At 37.2% G+C, this 22,165-nt stretch overlaps 1 protein-coding gene and 2 long non-coding RNA genes across 3 annotated transcripts; all 3 read left to right on the plus strand.

Moving 5' to 3' along the window:
* Positions 1–5,036: 5,036 nt before the first annotated feature.
* Positions 5,037–9,124, plus strand: LOC139148101 (uncharacterized). Its single transcript, XR_011555870.1, has 3 exons — positions 5,037–5,066; positions 7,827–7,898; positions 9,018–9,124. It is a non-coding gene; the product is annotated as an uncharacterized lncRNA (long non-coding RNA).
* A 247-nt stretch (positions 9,125–9,371) lies between these two features.
* Positions 9,372–10,480, plus strand: LOC139148106 (uncharacterized). The gene is made up of 2 exons (XR_011555873.1): positions 9,372–9,401; positions 9,788–10,480. It is a non-coding gene; the product is annotated as an uncharacterized lncRNA (long non-coding RNA).
* Positions 10,481–13,939: 3,459 nt separating this feature from the next.
* On the plus strand, positions 13,940–15,706 carry LOC139149900 (uncharacterized). The gene has a single exon (XM_070721928.1). It carries the CDS (start codon positions 13,940–13,942, stop codon positions 15,704–15,706), a length of 1,767 nt encoding a protein of 588 aa, XP_070578029.1.
* The last annotated feature ends 6,459 nt before the right edge of the window (positions 15,707–22,165 follow it).

The following is a 22,165-nucleotide window of genomic DNA, read 5'->3' on the forward strand; positions in this document are numbered from 1 at the left end:
GGAAAATATGAACTTGGGAAATACATTTGATGGATTATGGATAGGAATAAATTTTAAAGTATGATTATATTTACTCATGCGAGAATATTAGATAGGAATTGACATTGTAGACAACAGATGTAAAAGTGTTCGATACAAAAAGTGGCAATCGAAAAGACTAGGAGGTATAGTCAGGAGAGCAAGTATGATCGCTGCCTGTTTTTCATACAGTGAAATATTCAATTTCATAGTTATAATTGTGAATTAACATTTTGTATTTACTCTTCATATTAAATAAAGGTAACACTACCTAGTTTCATTAGGTGTTTGCGTGTTATTTTCATTGTTCAAGTATGATTAAGAAAACAAAAAACAATTTCTGACTTTTCCTAAAATATGACAGTGTGCTTCTTCATCTTGTGCAGAAACAATCCGAGAAAAAAGTAATTTAGTGTTGAATATAGTATTTTATCAGTGCTACACTAATTTTTACGAGATCTAGCGTCTTAAAACTAAAACAGCTGCCCAATTTTGTCAGAGTCTTCACAAAGTTGTATCAAATTAAGGGCAACAAATGTCAGTATCCACCTGATTGGATTTACGTAGGCTGCTCACATTCACTATTCGTATGCAAATTTGTGTTGATTGTGCACGCCTAAAAGAACTAAAATGCAGTTTGTATAAATAAAATAATTTTACATTGAGTCCAGTGAGCCTAATCACAGACAACAACCTTGGGTCAGTTTGCAATGCTGTGTAATGTAGACCATGGTAGAGAAACAAACGTCTCCTGAATAGAGAGATCGATTGCGCCCTCTCGAGTCGAAACTTGCCAGACGTTTAGATGTAAACACTAAACTTGTTGAACACTCTCTGCTACAGACGTATAGGCACAGACAACAGATCAACTAGCCAGATAAAGAAAAGTAACTTTTTTCGTAAATGTACACGAGAACAATAATCTTGGCACTTTTAATCCAGAAGTGGGATGACAGCAACTGTGATGAACAGTTGTGCAGAGTGTGCTGCCGGATTCAGCGATAGTTGGACGATATGACACTGCTCGTTGTATCTGATGTCAACTTTCGTCACAGTCGTAGGGACCAGGACAGGAGTCTTTGAATTTCTTGTATACATCGTTAGAACACCCGGCCTAGATTATTATAGCCCAAACTTTTGAAACGAATGTCTGACATACCATTACTCTGAGGAAGTGTCAACTTATTTGTGTATGAACGAATACTTGCTTCATTTTAAATAACGGTATTGTAAAAGTACGTTTAGTGTTGCCTCTCCACTCCCGCTGAATCAAGCAAAGTGTACGATGCGTTGTTGCCCTAATGCAATGATTTGTGTACTCAGTTACCCAAATGTGCTGCTTCGGAGATTTCTTTCATTATCGACCTAAACTTATTTTCACCAAGAGGTGAGTTACAGACAAATACTTTATCTTTGTATCGAAATTCGAACTTTGGTCTTCGAAATAAAGCGGACAGCGGATTAATTTCACACAGGTACGTTTAAATGAACCTACAGGGCAATTTTTCAAAAGTGCTGGTTTAGGGGCCTGTTTTAACGCTGCTATCAGTGCTAAAACAGCATTTTAGCATCGGTGGAATAAGCTCTCGTCCAATCAGAATGGCGCATGGTAGCATGATATGAAATAATAATTATTTTATCATTCCAGTACATTCACGGCCCAAATGTAGTGATTAGATTGATCGAGACGTGAAAAGAACCGTGGTATATTCGCGATACACCACGATTGGCACACGTGCGAACTCTGAGCAAGCTCAAAAAATTCTTCTTTGAATATATTGTTATTATATAACAGCAATAAAGCACACCAGCGACAGTATACCACTCGATTTTGAGCAGTCCACTTCATATATTCGCTCATGCATATGTCGCGAACTGGTCAAAATCTCGTGGTATACTGTCGCTAGGCGTGCTTTATTGCGTAAATCACAGACAAGGAGAACCTTGTCTGTGTTTAAATATCTCGTGGATAAATATGACCTCGTACATAGCATCATCTCACGCTTGCCTCTAGCTCACCCACAGTCACGTGATCGACTGACTTTGGCCAACCCTCATCTCTGTATAGTCTTTGGAGGAAGATAGTCCTTATCTGTCTAATGCTCACCTAATCTGCACTAAATATTACCACCAATATTGTACATCATGCTTTTTTATTTAACAAATGTTGTTTTTGTTTTTACGTTATTTGTTTGCACGGAAGAATTCAGCATTCTTACAGACCGGTAGAGTTTGTCCTGCCCAATACATAGATATTTGTGAGGTACAAGGGTCAGTTTTATGCCATTTTGCAATTATTTCACACCCGATAATACCTTCGTTGGGCGGGACCGACCAGCTGTCTTGCCATTCCGAGAAAACCCATATGCAATTATACCTACCGTTGAGATGCTCATTGGTTTTACCTCCACTATATATACAAACTCTTCTGGTAGTTTTTCTCATGGATGCACGTGTATCATCATCTTATTGTAATTTTGATATGGGATGGGTGTTCCAGGTAAGAGCGTAATGAGATATTACTTACTTACTGTAGATGTCGAGTTGGAAATGTCACAATCCTATTAACATATGTAAACCCAAAACTGCGATGGCATGCATATCAATGGAGACAGTTTGACCTAACAGCGGATGACCAGTGTAAACCGTAAATTGGGTGCGTGAAATTGGCATGTCTTATCAATGCTTGGTTACTCCTTCTGTTTAAAAATTAAATATTTTATGTGTACATTGTACATCGATTCGTGGGGTTAGTCCGAGTCCACTCACCTGTCGGCTTGAAGTCGTTTTCGGCTTCTTGGTGATGTAATCATGTCAAGATTCATACAAATTGCACAGCGTAGATAGGTTCAAGGGTTGTGTAGATTTTGTGAGATATAGGACATCATTGCATCAGATGCACGAGGTCAAATAAGTCGACACAATACATTCAAGTAATGAGTCACATTTCGGTCCATTCTGTCTGTACTTTAGTTGATTTAAACTAATTAGACAACATTTACAGCATGGAAATCTTATCTTTCCTGAATTAAGCGTACGTTGCGTCATTATGTGACATATTTCATTTAAACTGTCGGCATATGTTACCTTGATTTCTATGGAATGATATTAATATACTCCTTCCTTATCTGTTTTAATAGCAGTGTCGTCTAGTCTTCTTTCATTTGAACTGTCATGTTAATAATACATAGTTTATGATCCAACCGCTCTTTCTTGACCATTGATTTCGTAAGATTTATTCACATAAAAACAAACTTTGTTGGGTATCAGACGCAAATTTTCTCTTACCGAAATTATCCGGAGACACATGTCTTCGATTCAACATTTTTTAGTATTATGAATTATCATTTTATTTATTTATGATAACAGGATGGTGTCGTTTGCATTTTTTCAGACTATACTGAGAAGCACGCGCAAATTCCGTCTAATTTCCAAATCCAAACAAAGTTAAAGTTGACGTAACGATAAAAGTTCAGGAAAACAGGTCAAAAATACTTCAATTCTAATCACCTACAGAGATAACACAACGTTAAAAAGAAAATTAACCTAAGTTGTGCCGTTGTGTATTTGTTACAATATGCCACTCCTCGGCGATCGGTTCATCAAGGCAGAACTTTGACACAGCCACTAATATAAGCTTACGCTGGTTTATTGAGTGTAAACTTTGATGCAACGTGTGACAATTTTCAGTGAGATTAAAGATGCCTGTCGACTTGGGAATGTAATTACTACTAAACAGATGTAAGGTTGAACATTCATTTATCACCGTTCATGTGCATCTCTGTTCAAACCTGTAACAAAAGTTGCTTACAACATGTTCAAACACTTTTCGACAAAAACAGCGGAATGCTTCAGAATACATCCGCAGGCTTGACATAGTTTGCGGTTTGTTTATGCTAATACGAGGAGTGACGGAAGGTCAAACACAGGTGAGGCAAGGTAAATCAATACATGGCATTACTTCTGAATTCGGCTCATGACATTATGTATATCACTTTATAAAAGACAACAATCACTTCGAGCAACTTGGGTAAAAGTCAACCGGGCTTTAAAAGCTAACCAGGCAAAAACTTGCATTGAGGTCCATATTGTCCTAAAAACAACCCGGCTCGATTTCCACTCAAGCCAAAACCGATTTGGTTCACATTTGCCGGAGTTGATAATTAGCCCCATTTATTTTAATTTTTTATTCCCAGTAAGAGTTAGAAATTAAATGTAGCCAAATTATTGCCACGCGCAACAAAGAATTCGACATTTTCCATTATATTTTTGATGGCTCGGTGATTTTTGGTTTTGCACTTCATCTTGTGGGCTGACGGATGTATATGATATGGATTGAGTGCTCAACGCTTGCAAGCAGTGCTACATCAAAACATGCATACATAGTAAAAAAGAATCAATATCAATAGAAGTGCCAATTCGTGTTTTCATGTCGAATACAATCATTCAATTTTTTCTTGTCTTTTGTACGTACAAGCATCACAGTAAACTTTGAATTATAATATTTTGATAGCATGGCTGTATATCGAAACAGAATATTTCTTTGTTGACTTTCTAAAAAAGGAACCTAATTAGTTTATCGATTGAATCAAACTGCCTGTTTGTCAGAGGTCATAATGGTACGATCCCAGAAATGCATGATGATAGATAGATTGAAAATAATGCTGATAACATCACTACTAATGAAACAAAAAAAGCTGAAATCGTTTCAAATGACCTACAGGGACAAAAGTATGCAAGTTCATATGTTTTAACGGATATTTTTTTACCCTTCTTTTACTGTCGACATGTACACTTGATGTAAAAAAGAATACTAGCTCGTAAAGTATGTCATCAAAAACGTCAAATACTGTTTCAGATAACTGACAAAAATGTTTTTGATTTGAACTCATATATCTTCTTCAATATGACAGTCCTCTATTCTTTATCTATACGTGTGGGCGTCCGTAACCTCTCAACCTGGAGACGGAATGTGTCTATATAAAGCCAGTACGAGTACCACGCTTCACAACATAACTCAGACGTCGAGAGCACAAGGACACTGACAGGTGAGTTTAACGGTTCTTTTTTCTTGTTTTTCCCCGTTAGATGCAAATCAATCCCATGCCACAAAGAAGAAGAACAAAATTTTTATCACAATGAATTTTTTTTCACAGTTTTACAGCCAATAGGTGGTTGACAAACTTGCTCAATTTCAAAGTGTAAATCGGAGGTTTTGAAGATCATGTTTACGCATTTTATTATGATCAAGACCTCAATTAGTTTCTGCAAGACAAATATCTTTTTGCAAATATTTTTGTTATTTTTTGTGTTGTTTATATTTGACTGTGTCGACGCTAATATGATGGATAAAGTTTGTCACAGAGGAAGATTTACTAAATTTAATTCAATTTTAAGTATGACATTGCTTGTGCGGGTATCAATGGCTTCTACTACATAGAAATTGAATTATCACATTTCTCGTGAACAACACACGTCTTTCAGAGACCAGAACTTCTCAAGATTCGGCATATCTAACGGCATATACTTCTCCGCAGTACCACTGAGACACCGATTAAAATGTCCCTTGGCAAGGGTACACGTACTGTACGAATAATACGGACTCAGCACAAACTATTGCATGTCTTCAAACCCGAGGGAATAGAGCGAATTAGAACACGTCTTTTGCTTTTTCCGCTAGGTGATTGGGTGCCGTGCTTTTTGGGTTCGAGCCCGATTGAAACCATCGCATTTTCTTCCCTATTGCCATCGTGCATATTTTGTCGAATTGAAGATGTATCGCTGTTTATTTTTTTTATGTACTTGCTTCGCTCTGTTACAGCTTCCTTTTTCTTCTGAAAAAATAAACGCCGTACCTAATTGGCTGTAGTCAGCCCTGTACGCATTATCATTATACATATCTTAACCAATGAAAATCTCAGTACTTTAACTGCCGCAGTAAGCTTGGTTCCCATCCGACCACCATGTATGGGCCCAAAGCGATGGCAAGGGAGAGGTTATCGATTAATTTATTTAATCTCCTGAGTTTCGTCATCCGACAGAGTGGCTTCATCAAATAAGGGGCTTTACTGTCGAGTCTATGCAATTAATTACCTAAAACCAGAACTACCTTGACTATTAGATTGGTCAGACGTAATTTCAAGCGACACCTCTATCACATTTATCAGATTTGCTTTTCCAGTAATGCTTAACCAGCTTCAAAATAAAAGGAGAGAAATAATTTTATGTTTGAATTGTCTATAGCGAAAGTTGACTTTTCCCTATTTTGTTTCGCAAAACTGGAAAGACTTGGTGTGATTCGTTGAAACAAGCTAGAAAGTCGATAAATGGGAATTCATGATACGGTGGTGTACAGCAAGCCTACAGCCCCGCCTGTGCAGTGGTATAATATGAATATTTACACTAGGCCCAGCCAAGCACAGTACTTACTCTTCAACTCTTTGAAAATGTTGGGTATTATTGTATAGAACTTTTAATTATTTTAATAACGTATTTTATAAGGGATTGCAAAATTATTTTCTCAGACAGTAGGAGAAATATTTGTTGTAGAAATGATAGTAGACAAAAATAAATCGTTATTTTAATGCGTTTGGCGCATCTATTTGTTATTTATAGTTCGGATTACCATTGAACAAAAGTACATCGTGTGTTCAAATGCATCGATGCATTGTAACACTTATGAACGGAACCCAATTCTTGTCTAGCTGCAAGCAGAGTTAAGGCTTTGGGCGGTTGTTCAGTATTCAGCGTGTTTTCAAGACGTCAAACAACACAAATACTACTTCTCATATCAAACAAACTTCATGACAGCTAAAAAGAGCAACTTTCTTCCTTTAATTAAAGGTGAATTTTGCTTTTATTGTTACGTATTTGTTCTGTGTTATTAAAATATCTCTAAATAGCCGCTTCAAATATCAAGGTAGCCCATTCCATAATGTCGCCAAATGGCAAGAAATTTCTCTTTGCATGTGGATACGCAATCAATTTGACGGTAGTTGTGTTGACCCTCAAAACAAACCAAGTCAATACAGTTCTAGCTAACTGATGAGAAAAAGCAAACTGTTTACACATTTATAATCTTATGTTATTCTATCGCAACCGAGCGTTGAAGCGTCGAAAGTACAAACGGTAAACAACAGCGCCAGTGTGTTTGGTTGCCAAGACAACAACTCAAAGTCAAGGCATTTTTATAAGGGAGTCAGGGTGTATGAGAATAATAGTACCCAGAATCTTTTTTTTTTCTATGGCAAATGGAAAAGGACTAATGCTGTCTATGGATTGGTTCCTGTAAAACACTCGTAGCCATGTCCTGTGTGGCAACAAAATTATGTATAGTTACAATACACTACCTTCACATCATATTTTTTCTTTCAGCTTAAGCTTATGTTTGTTCTTTCCATACATGTATGCCACTTAACCCTCTCAGTACTACAGTTTGTTCAGCACCCACCGTTGTAATTGGTGATGCTAGATCTGTTTACAGGGAATGAGGGGTGAACATGTCAAGGAAGACAGGAAGTGGCATTTGGTGTAACCCTGAGAATAAAACGTTGCTGGTTTATACATTTTTATTTATTCTCAGATACTAGTCTAGAGAGCACATGTCTTTACAAAATTCTGAAGTACATGACAAAGTCGTTTTCAGATATATATATATATATATAATATATATATATATATATATATATATATATATATATATATATATATATATATATATATATATATATATATATATATATATATATATATATATATATGCTACTTTCAATTGGAATAATCGAACACACTTTTTTGTTCTGTTTTAGATCATATAATAATCAAGACATCGACTAGCAATATCATTATGTCTGGAAGGATTTTAGTGATATTAATCTTGGGTAAGTTGTACAACTAACTATGACCAATATCTGTACCAATTAAAGAGAGATTGCAGACAATATAGGTGCTATGTCTTCATTAGGGGCCCAACCGGGACTTGGGCCCCTAATGTATTTGTAAGGGTTCTGTATTCTTCTTCTTCCGTCACTTTTTCGCCAAATATCTCAAAAACCGTTGCGCACAGCCTTTCCAAACTATCAGGGCTAATTAAGCCCACTGATGACTAGTGCAAATGACTCTTTCAATACGGTTAGTCATGTGACCTGGCTGCCACCTTGGATTCAAATTTTGCATTCTGCGTAATTTGCATAAAACTTGACCAATCAAAACGCTGTGAATAACTGTTGTAAAACATAGTACTGGAATGCCATAAGCCAACTTTCAGGTTCAATGGCCTTGGATCTTTTGACAAGAACATTTTAAGTGATTAAATTGATATTTTTCCATTACTCATTAATAATGCAAAATCAATGCATCTCAGGAACTACAGGGGCTACAGGTTTGGTTCCTGCTTCATAGGAGTTAGTATGGGACGATTTTTTCTTACAATTTTTTGGATCACCTTGAATGATCTTTGACCTACTTTCATATATTAGGACTCCAATTAAAAGACCATTGCACAAAATGATTTGCAATTTTACACATAGGTAAAACTCAAAGACAATATCTATTTACTTGGTTATCATGATCCAGCAGTTATCTTCAGTTAAAACTTTGAAATCCATCTCATTTGTACACAAATTAATCAATCAAAGTCATATAGCGTTAACTGTGAAGAGGCATGTAATAAAAATATTATTGCCTTAATACATGGGTTTATATGCCATCGCAGCAGGAGACAATCTGCCAAAATTGAATTCATGGAATTTTTGAGATCTTCAGAGCTAGAGTCTATCAAACTTTGAGTGACTGCAAACAGTCACAGTGCTCGCCATGGTCGGCTGATGTCAGTGTTTAACAAAGCCGCTGTTCGAACGAGAGAGGGGACGCGTATGCGTTGAACTGCACATGTGCGTACTTATTTATTGCCTTGATAATGCACCATAGATGCTCTCCCATCTAAAATTATGCATCAGGATGTTGCACAAAAGATTAATTTGTTTTTTTGTTTGTTACAGGTTTCGCCAGCAACCTGAGTGTTGCTTTGGAGTGTTATGTGTGTACTGGACTTGGCGCTGGTTGTCGAACTGATTTTGAAGACACGAACAGGGAATGTCTTTTATCCGACTCCTACCGTTGCCATGTAAGTTGAATGACGCACCTGCTCTATGTTTTGCCTTCCACCTCTGTATCTATAAATTATTAGATCCATTTGACTACTTGTGCAATGGATTTGATGTGTATTTGTCTAATGTGCATCTGAACTGCGTTCCTGAATCTTATTTCCTTCGTTATTTCCTAGGTCAGTCGTACTGAAGTTGATGATACAGTGACAGTATTCACCAGGAGTTGTGTCGCTGCCTCACTGTGCGACGATGGATGTGTCGAGGCTTCAGTTGGGGGTAATGAATTAATAATAATAATAATAATAATAATAATAATAATAATAATAATAAAGAAACATTTGTAATGCGCCTGATCTCTTAACAGAGGTCTAATAATTAAATGAAAACATAAATACAATCACATAAGGTTGAATGATCACTCATTATTACAAGTAATACTGATCTGTGTATAGTTTTAATACAAGCACGAACATTATATATTGGTAATACTTAGGCGATCGTATAGTTTTTTCGGCACTTTCATAGTTTTAAGGTAACTCCTATACAATGTCATTTAGCATTAGAATTGTTTATTTGTCGCTCTTTGTATCTTAACCTGCAGTACAATATGCCTTATGACCACTATAATGCTTTTATTTTCTGCGGTTTTTGAAATATTTCAGGTGTCACGACGAAGGGTTGTCAAGAATGCTGCAACACAGATCTGTGTAATACAGGGAACTCTGGAATGCTGTTCACACCTATCTTACATCTGCTGATTGGCGGTACAATTATGGCTCTTGCAATGTCCGCTATAACTGCAAAATGAATAGCTACATTAGCAAATCAGTGGACATTTTAGCGTGTGACATGTGATATTTTTCTTGTCACACAAACCACTCTGACGATTAGCTTAAGCCGAAATGTTTGTAGCCAGCATCCTACGTATCTTCAGATTTGTTTGCTTGTTGTTGTTGTTTTTTTTTATCAGGGCGATCAAAGTATCTGGAAGAGTAACGCGATGATTTAACCAGTTCATCCAAATCCCCGTGACATTGTCCACACTTACCAATGATAACAGTCGATTAGCTGAGGGCCAAACTATGATAGGAAAACGGTAAAACCCTCTCAGTAACGTAATCAGACGGTAGAAAACATAATTGCAACTTATAGTAATACACAATCTGATTTCTGAGAAAGCTGTGTTAGTCGGTTTGCAAAAGTTCGTGATTTAACGCAACCGAGCTTTCGTCAAAACTTATGGTCAAACAAAGTAAATTTATTTTATAGTCACCTTAATCTTAATAGTCAGTTAATATTATGGTCACTTAATCGTATTGTAATGTGTTGAATAAAAACTTATATTTTGCCGAAAAGCGTGAAGGTCTGTCAGACTCATTATGGTGCAGGGCCTACATGTACTTACAGGAGAATTCGCTCCGGGGACAGATATTCTGTCTCTCAAATTTTTACTGTTCTTACCGCTTGTGAGTGCTCATTTTCAAGCTCTTGGAGTGAGTCAGTTTTCATCGTTAGCTTTGTGAAAATCAAATCAAAGGTCACAGGAATGGCGACCGTTTTGAATTACAAACATCGGTATTTGGGTATTTTTTTTCTCCAGTAAAATAATTTTGGAATTAACTCTTGATTTTATTTTTGATTTGTTTAAAGATCCATTAGCTGTAACTTTGCTCTTTTTTATTTTGTTTGTTTCTGTGTATCATCTGCAGTTTCTGGTTTGAATCCCTGAACCATGGAGAAAAATCATACTATTTTGCTCATAAATATACCCTATATGTCGTAAAATCTGCATTGTTATTGTTTATATTTTGTATTCAGGTCCAGACTAGAATATATTTATCAACAATAACAATGATAATTTTACATATACAGGCTGTGTTGGCAAACAGGACAACGGGCATTGGTCATGATGATCGGGTTATAGTTAAATATTGTAGTTGATACATTGAAACAGAGTGAAAAATTAGTCAAAAGTTACAGCTAATGTCCCTTTAGTAGCTTCATTCGAGCTCATACTACACTAAGGTAGTTTGCGCCTTGGAGTTTAGAGACCTCGCTAAGGAAGCAAGTGATAAGGGTTTTAGGATATATGCAAGTCGGCGATTTAAAACGATTAAGGTATTAGAAAGCGGTGCAAAATTAATATCACATTGTAGATACAGCCGATACCTTTAATAAAAAGACTGTCGATGAATGTTTGATTGAAAATGTGAAATTATCGTGTTTTAAAATTGAAAATTGAAAATCTGTGTTATTGTTCTCTTCATAGTAGCGTTTTACCTGATTGAGAACAGCATGTTACAAGTGAATATTTGAAGAGTACATTAATGTAATAGACGAAGTGGTGAAATTTGCTGTTTTTCAGTAAATTAAAGTACCTTTTTCGAACGCCCTTATGTACATAAATTTCGTTGATAAAAACTAAGACGGTGAAAAGTTTTTTACACCAAGCACTTTAAAACGAGCCCCCACAAATCGAAAATCAGAAAAGGCCTGGAAAAGTTTCAGAGTCCTAAAATATGCACCCAAGGCGCGTTCTACCTTAACTTACTAAAAATACGTTTAGTTGTAAATTTGCTAAGCGTAAGGCTCAGTATTTTTCAGCATTGCCGCTCTATTCTCTTGTTGCCAGCTTTCATAATTCCATCGTAGTCTCTATAACATTGTACAGTTACCCCCAGTGAGTGCTCTGTGAAATATAAGTGCATTGAACGGAGCTGAGACAAATTCAAAATCGAGTTATAACTCACTGAGGGTTAACAGAGAAGCTTTTAAACAGATAGCCTTGAGTGCGCACCCGCTGCAAAGTTGTCTGAAAGCGGTGACAGAAATATGGGGTCGAATCCCGAGAATCTGGCAGAACAGACGTTGTAACTGGTTTCCGCTGCGATTTCCAACGTTGTTGGCGCAAATCAAAATGGCGGACCGAGTGGAAACGCCAAACTACCTCTCGCCCTGGATGATGTGTTGAAAACAATCCCTGTTACGAAAATTCCAAAAGGAACCCTTGGATACACATATTGTATTTGTAATGAACCTGGAAAACTATCGATTCATATAACACCCAACGTGCAAAAAATCAAAACAAATTTTGAAATAGTTTATGTTAATATGTTATCTGCAAATAGTCATAAACAACAGCTTATCTGACCAAGCTCGAGCCCTTACAATACTTGTTTCACGAGTAATAAGGAAAAAGCAAGCTTTTTGGACTTGGAGCCAATGCACAGAGCAACTGTGAAAAATATGGTATACAACGATATCTTTGAAATTCATTGAAATGGAGAGACAGAGAGAGTCAGAGAGACAGGCGGAGAGACAGAGAGACAGATAGACTGACTCCTTGACCCGTATTTGTGGAGTGTAACTAAAGTAATCTAGATTTGCAATCCAGCTTGAAGTATTTACATGCCCTGAAAACGTTTTCACAAGAATGGTTTGTGAGTATGCGTACTCTTCTGTTCCGAGACGAAACGTTCAACTTAATTATTTTTCAAAATCAGGAACAACTTAGACTGGTCCAAGTCGCTTGGCTTTTCTCCATTTGGCACAGATACCAGCTGGCCATAGGTTTCACAAGTGTGTGAGCCATTGCGTTCAGTCAACGATGTATGCAACAGCCTACCGCTAACGCGAATGTCTGCTGAAGTTCGATCCATTCCTTAAATTTACTGTTTTTTCGGTATTTAGCAGAGCGGTTTTGACTGTGATGTTTTCGCTAGGTGCCAAGTTAAAATCCCGTCGAGAATTTTATGAATTATATAGCCACCGACTTGACGCAACGCTAGTTTTAGTAATCCCCAGACGTCTCGTTCAATTGCTTCTACAATATGCTTCGAAGTATGAATTTCTGGGGTGTCTTATGTCGCGGAATCTCCACGATAGAATCTTGTGTGGACATTTCCAGTGTAGATAGTATTGTGAAAACTCATTAAAGTTGTCTCAGAGTAGCTAATTTTGTAAATATTCATGAACTCTGTGTAACTTCTATGCGCCTGAACTTTGACTCTTTTCTAATGACATGCACAGAATTTGCATGCTCATTTAGATCATTTGCATCAGTCCAAATCTTTTCTAATTTCTTTGCTATTTTTTCTCTATTTGGATTGTAAATGATGTAAAGATGGTTTTGTCACAATACAAGAAAACAAACTATACAAGTGGATATGAGATTGGAACTCCTGGAAGTAGAAATATTTGTCTCTGCCGATTCTCAAAGATGTCAACTGCACATAGATTTTTGTCTGTGCCAAACAAGACAGTGTACTGACTATAATGTTTAGGAGTTCTTTCTAAGTGAATTAAAGTTGTTGCTGCATTATCAACTTTTGTCACGTGATTCACTACGCTGCCCTCAACTGCTGACCTGTGATGCTGCCGAAACTTAACTGACTTCACAACATCTGGTGCCGAAACCCGGGAACGGAACTGGTGGACTGAACTGGTGCGAATGGAACTGGTGGACTGAACTAGTGTGAAGAAACTGGTGGACATCACAGAAACTACAAAAGTGGTGGACTGGACTGGACTGGACTGGACTGGACTGGACTGGACTGGACTGGACTGGACTGAACGGAACTGAAGGGGACTGATCAGGAAGAGGAGAAGACTTAAGAAGAACACTACCACAACTTTGGGCTGCAACTTAAGAGGATATACTGAAGACTCTACCCGTGAAGACTGGGTGAACAACTGTAGAAGCAACAGTGAAGAAACTAGAGTTTTTCAACGCAGAAGAAACTGCAAGAACTTTCATCAAGTGGTGAGTTCCATCAACTTTCAACTAAACTTCACTGACTTTAGAAACTTCAAAGATGTCACTCCCCAACTTAAAAGGACTGAGAACTAGGTATAAAAATCTACTAGAACGAGAACTATTAAAAGCAGACGCCATATTGAAAAGTTCAAAAGATGAAGATGAGGATATTCAAGTATGGAAAATTAATGCAACAAAAACTAAACTGAAAGACTATGTTGAGAAGTTTGAAGATGCCACTGATAGATTATCCTTATTGGTTGAAGAAACTAAAAACTTAGAAGAAAAAGAAAAACTTGACGATGAAGAGGTCAAAATAACTGACCTTATGGCTTCTGTGGGAGACTGTGTCGGTGAATTAACGGCATTAGAGAACAGTATTCAAGTAAAGCAAATGACTGTACAATCTAGTCTAGCCAAACAGATGGAAAGACTGGTCGAAATTCAAATGCAGACTCAGTTTCAAACTCAGAAACTACTGGAAGCCCAAGAACAACAACTTGAGCGGCACTCGTATCCATCTGGAGAATTGCAATCTGAATCTGCTGTTCCATCTCCAGTCTCCGTGAAACTGCCTAAACTTGATTTGGTATCGTTTAGTGGTGATGTGCTTGCATGGAAAGAATTCTGGGACTCTTTTGAGTGTACTATACATCAGAACTCTCATCTGTCACGAATAGAGAAGTTCAACTACCTGAGGAGTAAACTTCATGGTGATGCACTGAACGCTATATCAGGTATGACCCCTTCAAATGAGAACTATGATGTGGCCGTGAGATTACTTTGTGAGAGGTTTGGAGATAATCAAACTGTAATTAATGCACACTACTCGAAATTGATCAGCCTGCCAGTATCTGCAAATCAAGCAGGCAGTCTACGAACACTATACGATGGTATTGAAAAACACTTAAGAAGTTTAGAGGCCATTGGACAGGATGTTAATCAGGACATTTTTGTTTCAATCATCACGTCTAAACTTCCCAAAGAGGTACTGTTCCAGCTCGAGCTGCAAAAAGGGTCTAGAGAGAAATGGACAGTATGTAAACTCAGAGAACTCCTTGAACGGTATGTCACGGCTTCCGAAGCAACTGATAGACAGACGTCACACAACTTTCCTTCCACAAAGGACAAAGCAACCCCTAAGAAGTCACCATCAGCATCCAAGTTGTACGCAGAATCATCGGTATCATCTGCTCAAGCCTTGGTTATTGGTGAGAGGGGACCAACTCATCAAGCCAGTGAAAAGCTAAATCCTAAGAAACGTTGTCATTTCTGTGAACAACACCACTGGAGTGATGAATGCACGAAGTATTCAACTGTTGAAGCAAGAAAAGAGAAGGTCAAAGGTCAGTGTTATATCTGCCTAAAGAAAGGACATCGATTGAAAGACTGTGTTGTCAATAAGCCATGTTTTTTCTGTCGTCAAAGAAAGAATCACCATAGCAGTCTTTGTCCTAAAAAGTTCCCATCTACAAGGAAAGAGAACACTCTCCTCACTCAAGGACTTCCTAATGATGCTGAACCCAATACAGAAAAGGCTCTAATGGCTTCCGGAGAAATCGTTCTCATGCAAACTGCCACTACTATGATCAAAAATCCAGACTCTTCATTGAAACAGTCTGTTCGTATCCTGTTTGATTCCGGAAGTCACAGATCATACATCACAGACGGTCTTGCAAGAAAACTAAGACTGAAAACTGGAATTGTCGAAGAGATGTCTATTGTCACATTTGGAACTCAAAACTCAAAAGTGATCAAATCTCCAGTGACTACATTGGACATTTGTCTTCGAAATGGTTCTGTTATGACTGTCGCTCACAAGTAAGAAGAATCCTCCATGACTGTAGAGTTTGTCGACGAGCTGAAGGCGGTCCATATAAGATGCCGGCTATGGCACCATTACCAAGGAAGAGAGTGACTCAATCACCGCCATTTACATATACTGGACTTGACTACTTTGGACCTTTGTTCATCAAAGAAACTTCGGGTACAAAAAAGGTTTGGATCTGCTTGTACACTTGTTTAGCTGTGCGAGCAATTCATCTTGAACTGATAAAGGACATGTCAGCAGAACAATTTCTCCTGTGTTTACGGAGATTTATTGCTCGCCGTGGAACCCTGAGCAAATAATTTCTGACAACGCTCCTCAGTTCAAACTAGCAAAGTCTGTCCTGGACAAAGTGTGGATGAATGTCATCATGGACCGTGGTGTCAGAAATTATTTGCTCAGGGGTTCCAGGTGAACTGAACTGTGATGCTGCCGAAACTTAACTGACTTCACAACATCTTACGTGTTTTTGAAGACTGAGTGTAGTGTATAATCACTGCTATTGGCGTGGTTCTTTTTTAAAATTATTTGGAGGCGGGGCAGGGGGAAGGGTAACACAAAATACAGCGGTCAACAAACTTTTAAAACTGTTATGGTGGATTTGAAGAGTGCCATCCGATGATTTAGTTTAATGAGTACGTACGCTTCGTCCGTCAGCGTGTGGCGCCATCAATAGTCCGTTATAATAGCCTGTAGATTCCTACTCAGTGCATTGGCGAATAGGCCTCCACCATGTTGCCATTTTCCGCGCACACATGGTTTTCAGTCCTACACAATCAAGTTTGCAATTCACCAGATTTGAAACAAAAATAGTCGTCATAAAGTTGCCGCATTGAACATTCTTAAATGAAACTACCGTAATCAGTTTAATAAACAATAATGGCATGTAACTCAATGGTTACTACACGGTCCCTCCACAAGCCCCAGGGAAACTTTGTCTGCCCTTCATGCACATTTTTAAGCAGGGCGATATTTTGAATTAATTATATAGCAACCGAAACCCGGCAAGTTTAAAAGTTTGTGAGTAATTGCGTTCACACCACGATCGACGCAACTGTCTGACACCAATGGAACAGTCTGCTAAAGTCCATTTAGTAGATGTACTCTGTTGCGTTATGTATATGCCCGCAGACTTGGAGCAAGTCCAGAGCAACTAGACTTTAATAACACACTTTATGAAATCAATGAAACTAAAGGGGGCGCTGCACCCAAAACAGCGTACTTCGCTCAAAATAGCATTTTTTGCAAATTTTCATTCAATTTTAATTAATTTGTTAACCCGCGATTAAAATGTTGTTAGGGTTTATGTTTTAGCCTGTCAAGCAGTCGTAAGTTGCATGGTAAATAAGTGTTAATTTATGCAAATTAATGCAAATCGACCGATATCCTGGCTTCTCTTTTCTCAAAATTTCAAGATTTTTAAAGAATTTAACTCAGCACTGGCTGGGTCAAATTTTCTAAAATGTTCATATTATGCGTTTTCAATGCTGTTTAACAAAAGGACTTCTTTGTTTGGCAATAAAATCCTTACATATCGAATAAGAGGCATTTTAATTATGCAAATCATTTTTTTAAGCACTTTTTTGAGTGTCAGTCTTTAACTCTTGCCATTTTAGAATGAGGATAGATAATGCAAAATTAAAAAAGTCGTTTTTCTCAACGTATACTTTTGTTTCAAGTGAAATATTATCTTTCAGAAAATAGCGTCGTTTTTTACTTAAATTAATGTTTAATCATGAATACCAAAATTCAGGTTTTTCACCCCAAATACACACCCCTTCATCTTTCGAGTAAACTATTGCCACCATACTAAAGTTAAGATTATATGCTTTTGAAAACATATGGTATGAGGGGGTTCACTTGTCATCTTAGATGATAAATATTCTTCTGAAAAAAAAAACTGTGTTGGCAACGAGCGGCTCCACCTCACATTAAGGATATGAGAGATTCACAGATTAAACATAATTTTGCTGGCGCTATTGGAATCCACTTATTCTTCTACAGAAATTAGCGGTACTTTCCCGTATCACCATAAAAACTTGAGAGAGTATAGACCCTAGAGACTAAGCTGCATTAGGGATTTAAAGAAGGCAGAAGTAAACTCTTAGGCCGCAGTTTACCATACTTTAAATACTAGACATAAAACATGAAATAATAGAAAATATGTTGATAAATGAATGAATGAATAAAAAATAAAAAAATAAATAAACGAATAAATAGATAAATTTATAATAAAAAAGATACATAAACAAAACAAGCAAAACACCGATTATGAAAAAAAATTAAGGAGACCTGTCTTTCCCATATTTCATCCTAAGGGCTCCCATAAAGAGTCTAGCCAAGAATGTGAACACTCTATAACTTAGCAATGCCTACAAAATGGTCAAGATGACAGTCACTATGGCAGGCCACACATATTTGAACCAGTACCATATTTGGGTCAATTCTGTCGCTTGCAAGCATTATTTTGAAAAAAAACAACAACAACAACAACAACAAAAAATAATTGAGAACGCAGCAGTGCTTCAGGTATCTATGTACATGTACATAGATCGCTACTTTACCGATTCTCAAACCACAAAGATTACTTGGCAACATTGTTCCGATGGCATGGCAAGGAATTATGGCGTCAAAGTTGTTTGTGATCTTATGGAAATTAGGTCACTGAATGTTACGGTCTCAAAGGGGTGATTAATTATTTAAAGGGTAAGAGTGAGGAATGAGGGCTTTGAAAACTAGGGAGAAATGCTTGAAAAGAAGGGTTCCGATTTTCATTTCGTCTTCTTCTTAGCACATACCAAAACTTTGGCAAAATATGCTCTTATGCTATGGTGTTGGGTCGATGAAGGGAAAGGGGTTGTTAACTCAAATGAAATGTGTCGAAAAAAGTGATATCAACGCCTCGGCTTTATCGCCAAAATGCTTCCGACACATGAACCAATAAAGACAATTCGCTAATGAATCTCAAGATTCGCTTGGCATACCTTCACATGCCTTCCCTGGTGTTGGTGTGGGCCGAGATTTGATGACCCACAAAATGAAGAGAATAATTGTCGGTCAAATGAGAAACTGAGGAGACTTGAACAACGGAGAATAAGTCCAACATTCATCAGGAATAATATTGGAACCTAGTCGATAAATCATTAAAGTATCGACATCACGTAAGTCAGCAGAATGAAAAACAAGCGGAAATATCGCGACCGATGACTTTGCACACCCAGTGTCTGTCACGGTGTGCGACCCCGGCTGTATTTGGACTTACCGAAGTTAGATTCATCATGAAATTTTTTACATGCACCATACTTTTCGTGGGTGAATGTGTATGATACAATAACGCGAGTGAAGGCTGGCAGCGAAGTAGAAAACACTATACGGCACTTTCAGTTTTCAACTTATTTCATAATAACACACTTTGGGAAGTGAGCAAGTACAATCATAAAACACGATTACATCTTGAACACTGCCAGGTAACGGCCAGAATAGGAATAAACTTTACGGCTCATAACACCTTAGTTTAAATCAAAAAATACTCTCATATAAACTTTCAAAACTAGAACTTCACCGATGAGGAAAACAAACTGTGTCTTTATGTAAATACATTTAGAATGGCGGTTATTTATATCTCATTTATCTTATTTAAATTTCTATCATAACTTTACTAAATAGCAAAAATGAAAGTTTCTATCACAGGATACTCTCACATTTTATTGCCTCTGACACTCATTCAAATTACTGGTAAATAATCCGTGACATTTTAGAGCCAAACAATATATTTGAATAGACATATGGACTTATAGGTTTATTGCTAAAATGTCATTTTCCCTTCTTTTAAGTGCGTCTGAATGATACGCTTTCACAAACTCGTGGTAAGCCATTCTTGTTTTTCTCTGTACACAATATGGCCTAAGGGTTATTTCATTTTATCTCGTTTTAACTTGATGAATATGTATCTATATCATTTGATCCGGACATGATATTTAAAGGGATACAGACATCGGAGCTGCTCTTAAAGGTCGTATGGGACCCATACAACCATTGCAAACACTGTATAGAAGGCACGATTGTGATTCATGAAAATTAAAACATGTCTGTCATAATTTACATCGTATAGTTCAAATGTTGCAGCTATGATGATGAGATGCACCTAGATATCATACACAAAATGAATTGTTTGTAAACAAGAAACTCGCGCATGCACAGTTCCGACTACAGTTCCCTTAACTTAAGTGATGATGTTTCGGTATTTCTGTTTTAAGTTTAATAACTAAGATTTATCTATTCAAGATGCCGGATTATCGCATTCGGTTTGGTGGGAATTTGGCCGAGGGGTGTTGAGGGCCGATTTTATTGCTAAGTGATTTGGTGACATTGTGGCAAGATCATGTAACAATACACAAAAATGTCGAAAAATATGCCAAAGTGTTGAGGATTTATACAACCTTATGTAACTAGAGCCAAAGTTGTATCATGGATGCCATGCGTCGGACGCCCTTTTTCCCCTTACCTCTAACTCTAAGTCTACTTTGACCATTTCGCGATCGCCCTTGCTCGTAAGAGTAGCGCAGTCCCGAGGGAACGACATCGTGTCGATCAAAGCAAATGACATGGTCGCAGAGATGCTACGACTTGCACAACAGGAAGGAACAATTTTCAGTGGCGATACATTTCTGTAGGCGTATGGCTGTCGTCATCGGAATATGATGTAGCTGACATGTGTACAATTTGTTGAGTATCAACGGAGGGTTTCCGATAATGATGACAACATCATTTATCTTTATCTCCTTCAAATAAAAGTGCCTGTAGTCACGTTTTAGGGAGCATTTAGTTCCGCAGTTATCATTATTATCAAGGGATACTCTTATTACAATATCGAGCATTTGACCAATAGCGAAATATGAAAAACTTAAAGTTAGAATCGAACATTTCTCAATGCAAAATGTGACAGAAAAATCACATTTTTCAGATTACTTCAAATATAAATTATTAGGTTTAATATTTCAACAATTGAATGTACTGCAAAATGTACAGCATAATGTCATGCTTTAAATTTCGAAACGTTACATTGACGGAGTTTAGTTTACAAAAGGCAGCACATGGCGATCAATACTGCTTGCACAAAGGAAGCACATGGCGATCAAGATTGTCGCATATGTCAGTCATCATGCTAGATATCAATACATTACGTATATGCAGGGATTGACCGAAAATGAAAGTGTGAAAATCAGATATGAAATTAGCTTATCGCCGAAATACAGATATACCGATTTCAACTAGATACATCGTTTTGCCGGAAAATATAACAGATTGTAAATATTCATATGTCTCATCTTTTGTATAGACCTCATCCACCCCTTTAGGATGTGGTCTCAAGTTGCAAGACAATCAGATGAAAATATTGTAATAATATTATATGCATAGAAAAGAGCAATGATTACGTCTGCTGCCATAGGATAACATCAAATTGATAAAAAAGGCTGTTCTCCCGTTGTAATTTTCATTAAACTTGGCACATAGCCCTGTCGAAACAGGCCAGATTTCAATTTGCTAGATATAAGATAAACTCCACAAATGGTTTTCAAAAGTAATGTGAAAAATAGGCTTATATACTCGTCATTTGTTATGTTAATGAAAAAATTAAGGACCTAAAATATATTTATAATAAAAAACTAGAGCGGTGACCAAAACTTTGAATAATGCCAAAAAGGAGAATCCGCGTTATAAAAAATAACATTTTAACTTTACTTATTGTACATTCTGAAAAGACAATTATCTATCTAAGATATATATATATATATATATATATATATATATATATATATATATATATATATATATATATATATATATATATATATATATATTTCCTTGGCATATCAAAGTTGCTGCTATCACTACCTGGAGTGGTCCACTTCCTCTGATGTCAAGTTTACATGCTCTTATACCGCATGATTTTAAAATGCTTATTGGATCACATTGAATTATATTCAACGGACATACGACTACAGTGTCGTCCTTTTAACGGAGTCATTTTTAGCTTCATCATCGGTGTCAAAAGATGGAAAATGATACGTTTCTCTTAGCCTGTAGTGATCGTACGCGTGATACCACAATGTCTCCTTACCGGGGTCTCCGTGTAAGTTCCGAACACTTTCTACCGTCTTCGTTTTAACGTTCATTAGGTTTTGCGTGTCAAAAACTCGTGTTACCGCGGATTCGAAATCTATCGCCAAACTTGGTCCCGTAAATCTAGGTCAATGACGACGTTGATATGACATCATTGACCTCGCCTGACATATTACAAAAGAATGGCATTGCTAATATCCAGGCGCCTTTGTTATGCAAAGTCGCCAGTTGCAGTGGTGAAAGCGGGAGCAGAAGTGCAACTGAAGTGAGGGCGCCGTCACTGTTTTGAGTGTGCTGTTCCCATTGTCCAGGCAAGTGAGACTTTCACGCGCG

Source organism: Ptychodera flava, chromosome 2 (genome assembly GCF_041260155.1).
Source record: "Ptychodera flava strain L36383 chromosome 2, AS_Pfla_20210202, whole genome shotgun sequence".
NCBI lineage: Eukaryota > Metazoa > Hemichordata > Enteropneusta > Ptychoderidae > Ptychodera > Ptychodera flava.

Bases quoted from the DNA above. Each gene is read 5' to 3' on its own strand.
- LOC139149900 (XM_070721928.1), top strand. From the start codon at position 13,940: ATGTCACTCCCCAACTTAAAAGGACTGAGAACTAGGTATAAAAATCTA.